The following is a 13,114-nucleotide window of genomic DNA, read 5'->3' as shown; positions in this document are numbered from 1 at the left end:
AGTAAAATACTTAAATGAGGTTATATTGAATTAAATTATTTTCTTAAATTTATGTCATGTCGCTAAAAATTTAGTTCGTAATACATTCATTTTACATCAACCGCGGTTTTTGTGTCCACTTTACGAACCTAGTAGTGTATTTATGATTGTCTTATAGTTCTGTTCTAGTGATTGTTTACAGGCTGAATGAAAAAGATTCATATAGATTGCAAAAAATGGAGTAATGGGTTGGATTTAAATGGTAAATTAAGGATAGTAAGTTTTTGGTATCAGGAAACCATGTTTGCTGTTGTTGCTTCTTGACTAAGTTGTTATCTAAGTGTCATTGCCAGATACTATAAATAAAAATTAAGTATTATATAGTTTGATCACACTCAACGGTTTAATAGCTTGGACACTCTAACAAGATAATTATTTAGTAGGTATGTGGTGCAATCGAATCTGTGCAATCAGATTCGTCAATTGACAAATATTAAAAATAGCTTATCTGTTTTAAAAAACGCTTATATGGTGGACTCATGGCACCCTCAGGAATATATGCTTACCAAGATTGTCACGTTTGTAGTAGGTAAAGCAAAGATCACAACCAAAAATGTTTAATGCCAAAAAAATTTAGAAAGCGGGAAACATGAACAGAATAAGCTGATTACTTGTCCCGAATCATCTAATGAGAAAAAGACAATTACTATTATTTAAAAAGTATAAAAAAGTTAATATGATTACATTAGTTTGTTTTATCTGACCTGATTAGTAAATGACGCACCATTAGTAGCAGTACGATTATTTTCACGATTCGGCAACATTTAAAATCTGGTGTTTTTCTGGGCCCATATATGGAATATAAAGATCAACTTGATTCTCTTGTAGAAAGCAGAAACTTGTGCCAGTCACGGAGCTCGATGCATTTTGATTTTTGAGATTGTCAGTACTTCGTGATAATCTTTAACACACTACAAAATTTGCTCTTCTTTAGCGAGGCTTTAAGAATGAAACCTTTATTGATTGATAGGAGAGATTTATCGTACTCAATTAAACTTTTAGAGAGAACGACGAACTTTGTGGCTTTGTGTCTAGCCTGAAATTGGAAATAACATAGAGATATGGAAAAGAAAAAGTAATTTCCTTTACACATATATTTTTTCATCCTAGCAATACTTGAGACAGAACTCTGTCACGTACTGTAATTATAAAATAAATATACTGTAATTTTAGATATTTGCTAAAGTTTAACGAATGCGTTCGATAAACTTCGTTAATTGTAAGTGCAAAAAAAATATTTTCAAAAATGGTGATAAAATGTTATAGGGGCTACTCTATTTTTCCTTAAATATTTTGAGAGATTTTCAGACTTAATACAAACTGGATTCGTGTAGTACAGGCAACTAAGCAAAGCTATCATACGAAACGATTTTAGGTCAATAAAAAGCTATAGCCCATTATCTTATTTCGTTTGCCTAACCATTTTAGCTACCCTATAGGTAATAATTAGAGAAAAACTAATTTAGCGTAGATCCACGCTTGAAAGCAGATCTTGACTTCATGTTTTATAAACATGTAGAAATTAATGAGTACTCTCTTATTTTTTTAAACCGCGCTGTAGGTATCGAACGTGCTATAGCTAGCTTCAACCTGCAACAATACATTTTTTTTTTGCTTGTTTTCTTGTTTTGAATGAATTACATGTCTGAATCGACTTCATCTTTTCAGATCGATTCATGCTGGTGAGCAAGTGAAATCGTATTGTCTTGGCGGTCATATGTTGCTTGGTCTACGGAAGTTATCAAAATTGTGTGCTTCTAGTTCATATGGGCTCCAACAACGAGAGCCAAATTTCAAAGGGTTAAGAAATTGTACCAATAGTACTTGTGGTAAGCATTTGAATCTTAAAATTTTTGAAGGATCTAAATGTAAAAAATTAGTTTTTTTAGATTATGTGTAGCACGAAATAAATATAGAGTGCTTCAACAAAATGTGTTGAAGCATGAGAGAAACTGATAAAAAACGTCCCTATTATTGTCGATTTATATAGAACTTTCGCATTTACTAGCATTCTAGTATTACTTGAAAATTATTGATAGCTAACCTACAATGCTTATAGTACCAATTAAAAATAAAATACTTTAATCTTATGTTTGTATAAAATAATTCAACATATATCGAATGCTACTATGTATGTGCTGTTAGAAAAATGTGCCGCATATATACGCTAGTTTTGTAAATAGACTTCATATAAATAAATCGCCGTTAAAGCCTCGATACTCTAGTAGTTTCCGAGCCAGATCGAAACTAGCTTTCCAACACAATTTACCTTCTTAAAATTCATTGGCTTAACCTTTGGTGAGTTATGGCTTTCAACTTAAACACCTAACCTTTTGGATGGAACATATATTCTTACGTTATAGATATAACAATTTTTAACCTTACAGTCAGAATCCTGTATCTTGCACCGCACACAGGCGAAAACCTGTGCTACAGCATAAGGGCAAACTAATTTCTCCTTGAACATGTCTCAAATTTTTAAGCGACCTAGGTGATTCCTAGGGACGGAGCTTAACGCTTCAATTTGTACAACTTAGCCACGAGTATACTGAATCTCTCTTATATTAGGAACAAACATTGCGCTTTGGAATATGTTTTTGGCCAGTATCAAAAGATTATTACCTAATTATCAACAATACGCTCAAATTACGGAATCCGATAGACTGATCCGCTTGTGCCAATGCAGCGTGCGCCATCCTGACAACAGCGAATAACTAAATGTCCCACGCGTGGTCTCCCATATGGCCAAGAACGCGAGCTATAGCCAGAACGGATGGATGGAAAACGATAATCTTTCAAGAACATAGTGCTCAGTTCGTCCTAAGACATTATTGCGTGGAGTCAATTCTGCACGCTGCTACAAAGATACATTACAGGTCTCGAACGTAGGTGATATAATTGTGAATTCGGCTCTCTTGAATTGCGATAATCAGAATGTTTATTTCGTTCACAACTGCAGCTGTCGAAAAAATACTTTTGATCCCATTACTAGTTCGTTCAGTGTTGCAGGTACGGAGACGTTCCAGTTGTGTTTAGTATAACGGTAACATCGTCAGATAGCTTATCTCTATAAAGCAAGTTCAAGCATTTTCGACAATCTAATAGGCTCGTAACTGGGCATATTGCGTCACATTAGCCTCTGTATCTTGTATCCACAGTCAACATTTCAGAGCATTCAAATGTGTGTCTTTGTTTGCAGACCCATTGATGTGAAAAGCATTGGTCATGTTTCGTATCAAGAATGTAGTCAAGCACTTACAAGCGGCGCCACTCTTGCAAAGAGCTCTTGGGGAATAAACGATGAGTCAATGTTGAGTGTGAAATTGGTGTCACACAAGAAGGGGCCTTAAAGACAACCATCGTCCTAGGCGACTTATCACAGCAATACAAATAAAGGCGTAGGAATATTTGAACAACGTATGCTAACGGAATACTGGGTTAACTATTAGAGAATTACTCTGAGACGAATAACTCACACCGAGGATTTTACAGGCAAACTCGAATTTAGTTCAAATTCTGACTACAACCGGTCACCACGATAATGTACCGGTTTACACGATATTCTCTGTGCAGGAAAATTTTTTGCAGGAAAATTCAAGACCTGTATTGTTTCAAATCCTGTGCTTGCTAGATCCAGTCCCCTGTGATTTTTCCCTTTTTTATGAAAGCTTAACCAATACCCGTAAGATAAAAGGATTCAAGAACAAAATCAAAGCAGATCCGAGACGCATACCTACGATTGGGATCCGAAAGCTGTTTCTAGGAGTTGTAGAAAATTATCGTACACGTGCATAAAACCGGTCAGAAATTATGTCAGAGATTTAGAAGTAAAGGCGGATCAATAACACCATTTATTTCAGTAGCCTGCCTCTTTTATTAAATTAGACTGCTGCTTTGTGGATGTATTTTTCTGGTCATATAACTGTAATCATTTGATACGATCCATTATACTTCTTCATATACTTCGATATAGAAATATATGTTCTGTACTACTCGGTACCAGGCAACCACAAAGATGTTGTCATATTTCTTTTTTTCAGTCTGCATTTCTTCTGTCTAAGCAAGTCGCATCAGCGTCAAAATTTGCCTATGGTTTTGTAATAATATGTAATACTGCGAACAAGCCGTGCCATACGCACCTCTTCTTTCTCTTTTTTTGCCGAGCATCTGCATTTTAAACAATAGTACGTCTTCTGCTCAACCTATCGTATCCGTTATTGTATAACAGTTAGGCGTGCCACACGGGAGGACACATTGGATACTTTTAAGTGTGAAGAAGAGCTGCCTGGGCATGACAAAACCATAACATGAAAATTCCGGTATGCTGTTATTCTAAACGTATTTGTACACAATGCTTGCTAGCTGTATAGAATATAAGAAATGTTATTTAGTGGATTTCATACAGTATGAAAATACAGCTCTTACTTAAGTCGGTAAATGATTCGAAAGTTCACCAGATTAGGAAGACAAATGCACAAGAAGACAAAACCGACTGAACAAATTATTCATTGTTATAGTAATGGTTTGCTCCCACCACTAAGCTAACCGTAGCCCAAAACGGTTGCGTTTTTCAGGTATTGAGTACTTGCAATGCAAAGCGTGCTATTTGGTTCCTTCGAGCTTAATACTCACTTGAGCCCGTTTTGAAATGAATATCATAAACGAATCATATCACTATTTATTCATAAAATTCTTAAGAAATGTAATTTATTATACAGTTTTAAAAGTGTTAGCGTGAGCATCTTGCTTATAAATTTCCACGTTAAAATAGCTCTAAATCACTGAAAATCATACAAGTAATCGAAAATGAATACAATTTTTGTGCCTAATCAGTCCAAGTGATTACCTCAAATGTATAATTTTTCTGTTTTTGTTCAGGTTGTGTCGAGGCTGCGTCATGCATCGCTTAAGTGACACGCCTGCTAGTAAACAAAAACAGTGCGATGATTTGTGAAAAATAAAGGAAATAGCAATCTCTGCTTACTTTTCTTTTGTTGACGCGACGCTTTCTGTGGTCAAGTACAGTAGTGTTGTTTTCGGACTATCAACATAGCAATCCATATCGTTGGAACTTCGTTGTATGTGTTTTGGTGCTCTGGATGTTTTTTGTTACTCTACAACTAATGTTGTTTTCTACGACACAGGCTGTCGAAAGCTCCAGTGGACGATAATGGACTGCGAAAGTACAAAACCACTGCTACCTAGGCTGACGAAAGTGGCACACCAATGGTACAATCACAGAATTCATTTCTAACGGTGGTTCGAGTAAGCTTCAGTAACATCAACTTACAACAAGTATACACCAACTTTGCTAAATACAATATATCAAATAACATTAATTTTACTGTAAAGTATGCTTGTACAGATTGAGCCATTAAATTTATCTTAACCTACACTATGCACTTTAGCCTTGGCCGAAAAACGGATTTAGCGATAGGGAAGTTTAGCGTAGGTACCTGTTTTCCTGACCTAAATTAGTTATTGAGATTAAGAGATTTACTGATGTTTTTGACCTGAAAAAAAAAAGTATTTTTGCATAAATATAAAGCCTCTTAGATATGCATTTAGTAAAGAATTTTCTATGTCCGAATTCACTGATATTCGCAGAAGAAACCTTATATTATGGCTATTACCTGCGGAATCCAGATCCATAAAAGTCAGATTTTCAAATTTCATTCAGTCATAATCGATATGTATCTCATGGCACGTATAACGTACTGAGGGGTTTTACTGCGTAAATGTACCTAATGTAGCCCTTAGGAAGTTACACTTGTTTTCTTTTAAAATTTGTAAAACCTGTTTAGAATCGAACGTAAATAAATGGTTACGCTATATAAGCCGAACAGTTCTCTTTTCTGTTACAGCTGTTGCAACAGTAACTCCCTTATATGACTAGTGCTAAAAATTGGACAATCGCATAATACAAAAGCGCAATACTTAGAATTGTTGGAAAAGGCTTTCCTAAAAAGAAACTTTTAGGAAAGCCTCTTTTTTAGCAAAGTTGAAAGATTAAAGTAGAAAGTGCACACAAAGATATATATATATTGGATAATGTGGGTAGATGGGCAGCATACAATGCTGGTTATCCATCTGAGTCATCTGCACCTACCATATTCCTCCAGGCTAGTAAGGTCGGTAAATAGAACCCTTTGCTTGCCTATTTAAATAGTTAAATTACGGAATTATGTTTTTAAATGAAACTAAAAGATGCCCATGAGGGTATCTATTAAAGTCGTGTTTCATCAAATAGGGTAAGAGATATGAGTAAAAAGTTCTGATAGTTCATTAACTATCCTAAACTATAAAAAAATATCAGTCCTATCAAAGTAATTACAGGTTTAAAATAGCGCTAAGGATCGAAAAACCTAACTGAACAAAAATGCAAGCGAGCCAATGCCCATTAGGAATCAAGGTTAGAACATTATAGAACTCGGTACCCTATGCCTGCGTCTTCACAGACGTAACTGCAGGGATTTCAGTAACAGATCCAATATCACTATTTTATGACAGGCTTTCTTCGCTATGTCACGCTATCACTGCAGTTTTACGGTTTAGTGTAACACACGAGCTCTATTTGAAAGTAAAGTTGCCTTCAAATTGTGTCTGTATTATTTATCTTGTTTAGCGAATTAAAGCAATGTTTAAAAATAGCAGTTTCGAGTATAAGTTCAATACACAGTACATTGTTTCTTTGCTACAAAGACTTATAATGGTAAATTATTTTTATTAGTAGTATTGAGCGTAACTCGTAAAAATGTCATAGATAAAATTTACTCGAATCTTTTACGCGGCCCGTGTGTGCGATGTGTGACAATCCAAAAGCTCCTGACATCTGGTATTCGCTGACGTTGCTTGTGACGACCGTGCGTACGACACAATACGTACCTGTGTACGTTAATAAAATCATCATCGTAACATGGAACTGACTTATATTAGTTGAATTCTGCTGTTGTTGTATATGTACTTGCACACATTTTTTATTTATACAAATTAAATATTTATCATTAGCGCAACTCGAAGCAGGGGTCCTAAGGTCTATTAAGGTGTACACATTTTGCTGCTTCGAGTTCAGTCAGTGACATAAATAAAGAAACCTAAGAACATCGTACTAACCATCTGTAGTCGTCTTTATGGAAGTAACAGTCCTTGCACCGTTTGGCGAGTACGTCCACATCTTTAAATGTCCTCACTTGCTGCAACGATGTTGAATTGCATAGGAGATTCGGAGGAGTCACCAACCTGGCTAATGGAGACGCAAGCAAACGTGTCAAAGTCCCAGCTAACGACATCCTGGTTTATGACATCCGGAATCTGCTAAACAGAACAAAAATTATGATACGTTCACACTACATTGCAATTTAGTATACTTGCGCGTTTATTGCGGCTGTTTTTGAGCCAACTCTTTGCTTATCATGAAAGCGGGTTTATTTAAAATTGTTGAGTTCCGTCGATAATGTCAACTTTGTGCTGAAACGAGATTTCACATTGGCTTTTGGTTACTTAAGCTCTAGTTCTAGCTTTAAAGTTAACCAAAGGGAAATTAACGCCAATACTTAAACTTGTTTCTTAAATAAAATGTCACTAAAAATAGAAAGTTCGGCGAATATGAAGATAGTCAACTAATTAAAAACGCCCACTGGAATCGACCATAAATGCAATTTGTAAGTTCACTATAATCACTTTGAAGTAGGCTTTAAGAAGCGGGCTGAAAACTGCTCAAACCAGTATTTCATTATTTCGAGTGATTAAATTACTATAAAATCGTATCATCAAACTTACCAAAGTTGAATAAAGTACAAGAACATTTATCATTTTGACGTTATTAGTTTAGTGCGTAAGTAATGATTATAAACTGCACTCTTTGCGCCAAACAGCAATCATCCTGCTCCGCTTTGCATTTGAGATTAGTACATTAAATTATAAACTTAATAGCTTATATATAAGCTATTTGAAAAAATCGCATTTAATCGTTGTTTCTTATACTTGTTACCATTCGCTACGTTTCTTTATGGGTCTATCTAATACCTTTACCCACGAGATGTAAGACATCTGCGTTACTTATTTATCACATGCAACCATTTACAAACTTTGCATAAATAACACAGCCAAGCTAATTCTGTTATTAATATTTGCGTCCTCGAGCCTGTGCTGCTATGTGTGCATCCGATCTTCTATATCTTAGAAAATATTTACCTTAGCTCTCCCGAAACGTAAAGATGTACCTTCAGTCAACAATTCAATACAGTCGTTACGTGAATTATCGGAACAACAATCATGGACGCAGGCTGCACACGCGCACCAATGATGTGCTCGACTTTGCGGAAAAACAACGATGGCACCAGTTGGCCGATGTGTCCTTTAAGCCGTTCTTTCATCGGGAGGCCTTTAAGTGATGGATATTCGAAATGGTGTTTAGTTGTGCTCTACCACCGTCTTTCAAAGTTCTGCTAATTCTCTATTGAAACGCAATTTTTTTTGACCAACGATAAGATTCCATATCTACTAATTTTGGATATATCGCGTTGTATTTCGCAGCAGCGTTCTTGACGTGCAAATGTAGGATTTGGTATCTACTGGTCAAACGTGACTACTTACCGGATTGAGCACCATCTCGCGCAGATTTTCGTGAACTCAAATTCCCAATATAATTTTCACTTACTTCCAATCACAGGTGAGAAGATCAACATTTTCATATAAAAGATAGTAGCTTAATCCTAAAAATCTTAAATGACCGGCGCTCCTGGCATTTCAACACTCGTATTTCTTAGAGTAATCGAACTTTTAGTGGCGACACGTTACATTATTCGCCATTTAGTCCTGTTAGTCTAGCATATTTTTTTTTTCTACTTGTTTTTTAAAATATAGGATACACTAGATGTTTCACGCTAACACACCGTTGTTTGTCCAATTCTTAAATTATAACGTTTATGATATTTAGTTGTCTTCAAATAATTGAGATTTCAGCGTCGTCTGATTAATATAGTCGTAATGAAAACTTTTGGCTTCAGTTCTTTTGTATCATAGTATAATTTTGCTGAACAATTATTTTAGATAACAAGGTACTCTTCTGGGAATGCTTTTTGAATACTTTCATACCTCTGTTATCTGCTCAGTCAATTTTCAATTTCTACGTATATCTATAAAACTACGTATTTTTGACAGCCCCGCTAGTAGTTCGATCACGTCAGGGTGCTCTACCATCTTACGTTAGACAATGTCCTAGCATTGATTTTGTATGTTACTGCGGAAGCTTGTAAGACCTTTTTTTTCTGTTTTAGCTTGTAATGATATGTGTTCGTGAAAACATTAAGGCGCAACTAAATGAAATCGTATTTCTCGAAAACCTGTATGGCTTCGTTAAGCTATCACCTCACAGTGTGTGTGAGGAATTTCAAGCCTTCGTTAATGGCGAACTAGACGATGTCCATAATCAACTGACGTGCGTGATTCTCGCTAAAGGTAATACATGTTGAAATTTGGTTCATTCATTATTATTATGTAGTTTATTTACAAACCTTTATGCGATCGTTAGCCAATCTTCACCATACGTTATCGACCTTGTCCCCTCTTGAAAAATGCGTAGCATTAAAAAGTTCTCACGAAAGTGTGTATTATTCAAATCCTCTTACCCATTTCGTTATCTATGGAAATTTCACGAGCAATATTATCTGTATGAATAAAGGAAGTTACGTCGTTAGGCTACAATAACAAAGTAAAAGATATATAAATACGCTTAACAGATATCTATCATTACTATTAAGCTATTGAAATCCGGCGAGCGTAATTAGTACACATACTATAAAGACAACGTATCAATTTTAAGTACGACCTCTTCGTTTGTTTAAAAGATTTCTAAATTTTTAAAATCTTAAAAGATTTTTTCTCGCATATTTACCTAGTAACTGCGCAATAAGACTCTTTAAAGCTACGATAACCTATATTCAGGTAATTCAATTACCTAGTCTGTACGGAGTACACTGTATTGTAGAGTTGTCTACTTTTAGCTTTTTTGTTGCCTACTTTAAAATGAAAATGTAACTCAGTATAAGTGGATTTAAGGGGGTTTAGATATGAAAACTTAAGTCGACGCCGCATGGTAAAGACCGCCTTCTGGCCCAAAGAGGTATTGCTCTAACGTACTTTGCGCCATTTTATTGTTAACGTATGAGTTTTTAACCTCAGGCACTGATAAGTCGTAAAGTTAACCATCCGTTTCTGTCGACAGATAAAAGATACAATAAAATTTTTGGTCCGTCGAGGTTCATATCATTCTGGTATTTACTCTGTTGCAAGAAGTACGACTCCCAGTTTCATAAATTAGGTGTGAAAGTTGCTGACTATTGTATAGTAATGGGCACAGATGCCGCGTGTCGAGAACACCCAAAGCATTTACCTTTTACGTCTATTTGTTTTACCCCTGCAAGTAGTCCTCATTACATAGTTAAAACATGTGACAAAACCCACTTTATATTTATATTTGACCAAACTTATTAAACACGATTGGCCGTTCCAATTTTTAGTGGGTCCTTCATTTAATTTATACTGATCACAATGCTCACTTTTATCTCTTTAGATAAAAGCCCTCCTGTTGAGGTCGAAGTTACCCTACCTCACACTTATCCGAACTCCGAGCTGCGGCTTAGAGCATCAGTTCGTAGTATTAACTCTCGAGTTAATAATAGGGATCTTCAAGAGTTTGTTAATTTAATATGCGAGCAACACGAACCAGGAACCTACTGCATATCATTCATCATCGACTACGTCAATACAAAGTGCGCTGAAAATCCGGATGGTGACTTGCCTGATCAGGTGATAAATGTAGATTAAACTCTGAACTATCTATGTGTAAAGTTTTTGTCTAAAAAAAATAGAACTTAGGTAAAATAATGCTGTTTGATCCGTCAACCAGTTATTCTTCCGCCGTTTTCTTTGCGGTCTATGGTATAGCAGGTATAGCCTGCTTTCTAAAATTAAAATTCTTTGTTTAGAACAATCTTTAATACAGTATGTAAAATTTCCTTGCATGATTGAATTAAGATAGATCAAAATAGAGCACTTGAACATAACTTATAGTCGTTTTTAGAGGAGTTTTAGTTTTCAGTACGGGGTTACTTACGAAAAGCCCAGGCATTTAAATGCTAATACAATCAAGTACGAAACTAATGATGTATATGTACCACAGACCCTGTTTGACGTAAAAGCGATAAACACTGATATTTAACATAATGCAACACATGCTTGATTTATTTGTGGCTTAGGGTCCTACTTTCAGTGCTCAAAATTCTAGAGACACGCCTGTTGAATCGTATCGTGTGTGGTTACTTTCGCATCACATATATGACAAGGTCAAGAGGCGAAAACTAGTTGAACTGAGTCTAGAAAGATCACTTGGTGGTTTTTGCCTGCCTGGAAAGCCGGGCGTAATTTGCCTTGAAGGCGATCCGAACGAGTGCGCTCAAGCGATAGCAATCATAAAAAGCTGGAAATGGCGGAAAATCGGAGTTAAGTTTGAAGAAAAATGTGGCAAACATTTTCGATTTAATGGTAAGGCTGATTTTTGCTTTCATAACCTGCCAAACGAATAAACTTTAAAAAAAATAGTTAAATTAAAATTAATTACTAAAAAAAAAGACAAAAATGCTTTCACCTTAGTAATATATTAGATGTCATTCATTTATTTGGAATGTATATTCGGAGTTCATTCTCTCGGGATGTTCCACAAACCTCTTTCAATCGTTTGTCAACTTTGTTGTATTTTTAATATAGATATATATATTTAGCATGATTTATATGGATAAAGCAATTTTTTAAATTTCAAATACCCGGTTTGAATATTTCATTTACGGGAAATAAACAATCAAACCTCAAAGGCTTCTTATATATTTTTTATAAATACGTGATGTAGAACCTCGCTGGCTGCTGTTGCGTTACCTCTACGCTATCTCTGGTTTTTCATATATAAAAGATGTAAAAGGTATCGACTTCTTGATCCACGCAACTTTAAAACAAATATAAATGGAACGGGGCTGCAGAAAATACCTTTAGTTAATTTTTCATATTTTGAAGCGTGGTTTCAACATCTGAGATTGGCTACTAAGATACGGGACGGCTGTTTGAAATGGCTGAGCATTTACTTTTGCCAAAGCCGCCATCGGCATTTGTTTGTCATGCCACTCGTTAGTATATACTGATGAATGATTGATGATACATGCCTCCCGAACATAAAATAAATCAAAAACTGATTGTTCAGTGGGTCCGGTTAATTAAAAGGCAGAAAATAATAGGTAATTCTTTTATAGATTGATTTAATATGTTGGCCGGCCGTTCGTTTATAATCTAATTTTCTAGCATCAATATGCTGCCTTTAAATTGGTCGCAAGATAGAGTAAGCGGTAGCGTCCTGAACTTGAGACCAGAATGTTTCCGGTTCTAATCGGGTTGGACGCATGCAAATTTGTATATATATATATATATATATATAGAGTACTCTATCTATATATATACATAGAGTGAGAGAGAGAGAGAGAGAACGATAAAACAAAACGTTTTAACTTTAGATGGTTTGTGCGTTACAGAAGAGCTTGATTTAGGGTGGCAAAGTTACTCCTGATAAGACACTACTCAACACGCTCAATCTCATTTGTATCAAACGCAAGCATGCACATTTTAATACATTTAATTAAGGATGTTTAGATAAAGTTGGCTACGAAGTAGACCATTCTTTAATATCGTGCGTCTAATAAATCTTTGCATTAGAGTTTGATGAAATCCGGCTGGGAATATTAGTAACATTCTACGAGGCTGCTGCGTGTTATTTAAAAAAAGTTTTTTTTTTTTTGTTGATCTTATTTATGAAGATATGTCTTTATCGTAGTACGAAAGGCCTGCGATGAAGTGGTATGAGCATAGAGTGCTCATGATGGCATAAATAATTATTTAAAATAAAGCGCTGCTTCTCTAAACAAAATCATATCACTGTGGAGTAATTTATATATATATATATATCAGTCGAACGGGTATATTCAGCCTAGCTAGATAATTAGTGCCCTATATTCCTTATTAATATGCTACGTTC

The 13,114-nt window shown here is 35.4% G+C and overlaps 1 protein-coding gene and 1 long non-coding RNA gene across 8 annotated transcripts in view; both read left to right on the top strand.

The window, feature by feature from the left end:
• Positions 1 to 111: 111 nt before the first annotated feature.
• On the top strand, positions 112 to 8,567 carry LOC147757139 (uncharacterized). The gene is made up of 3 exons (XR_015324855.1): positions 112 to 1,114; positions 1,708 to 1,868; positions 3,239 to 8,567. It is a non-coding gene; the product is annotated as an uncharacterized LOC147757139 (long non-coding RNA).
• Positions 8,441 to 13,114, top strand: part of LOC111246774 (mpv17-like protein 2) — a 25,438-nt gene continuing 20,764 nt past the window's right edge. Inside the window, exons 1-4 of one of the 7 annotated variants that reach the window (XM_022796939.2) lie at positions 8,441 to 8,710; positions 9,318 to 9,498; positions 10,613 to 10,848; positions 11,298 to 11,583. In XM_022796939.2, coding sequence (XP_022652674.1) covers positions 9,324 to 9,498; positions 10,613 to 10,848; positions 11,298 to 11,583 — 697 coding nt within the window. In that variant the 5' untranslated portion in view covers positions 8,441 to 8,710; positions 9,318 to 9,323. Of the gene's footprint in view, positions 8,711 to 9,317; positions 9,499 to 10,612; positions 10,849 to 11,297; positions 11,584 to 13,114 lie in introns of those variants that run through there. The other 6 variants (XM_086985036.1, XM_086985038.1, XM_022796943.2 and 3 more) reach the window with 6 other exon arrangements.

This window comes from Varroa destructor, unplaced genomic scaffold, assembly GCF_002443255.2.
Source record: "Varroa destructor unplaced genomic scaffold, Vdes_3.0 BEIS01000003.1, whole genome shotgun sequence".
Taxonomy (NCBI): Eukaryota; Metazoa; Arthropoda; class Arachnida; order Mesostigmata; family Varroidae; genus Varroa; species Varroa destructor.
Note: the sequence above shows the minus strand (reverse complement) of the source record. Positions and strands in the feature narration are given on the sequence as shown.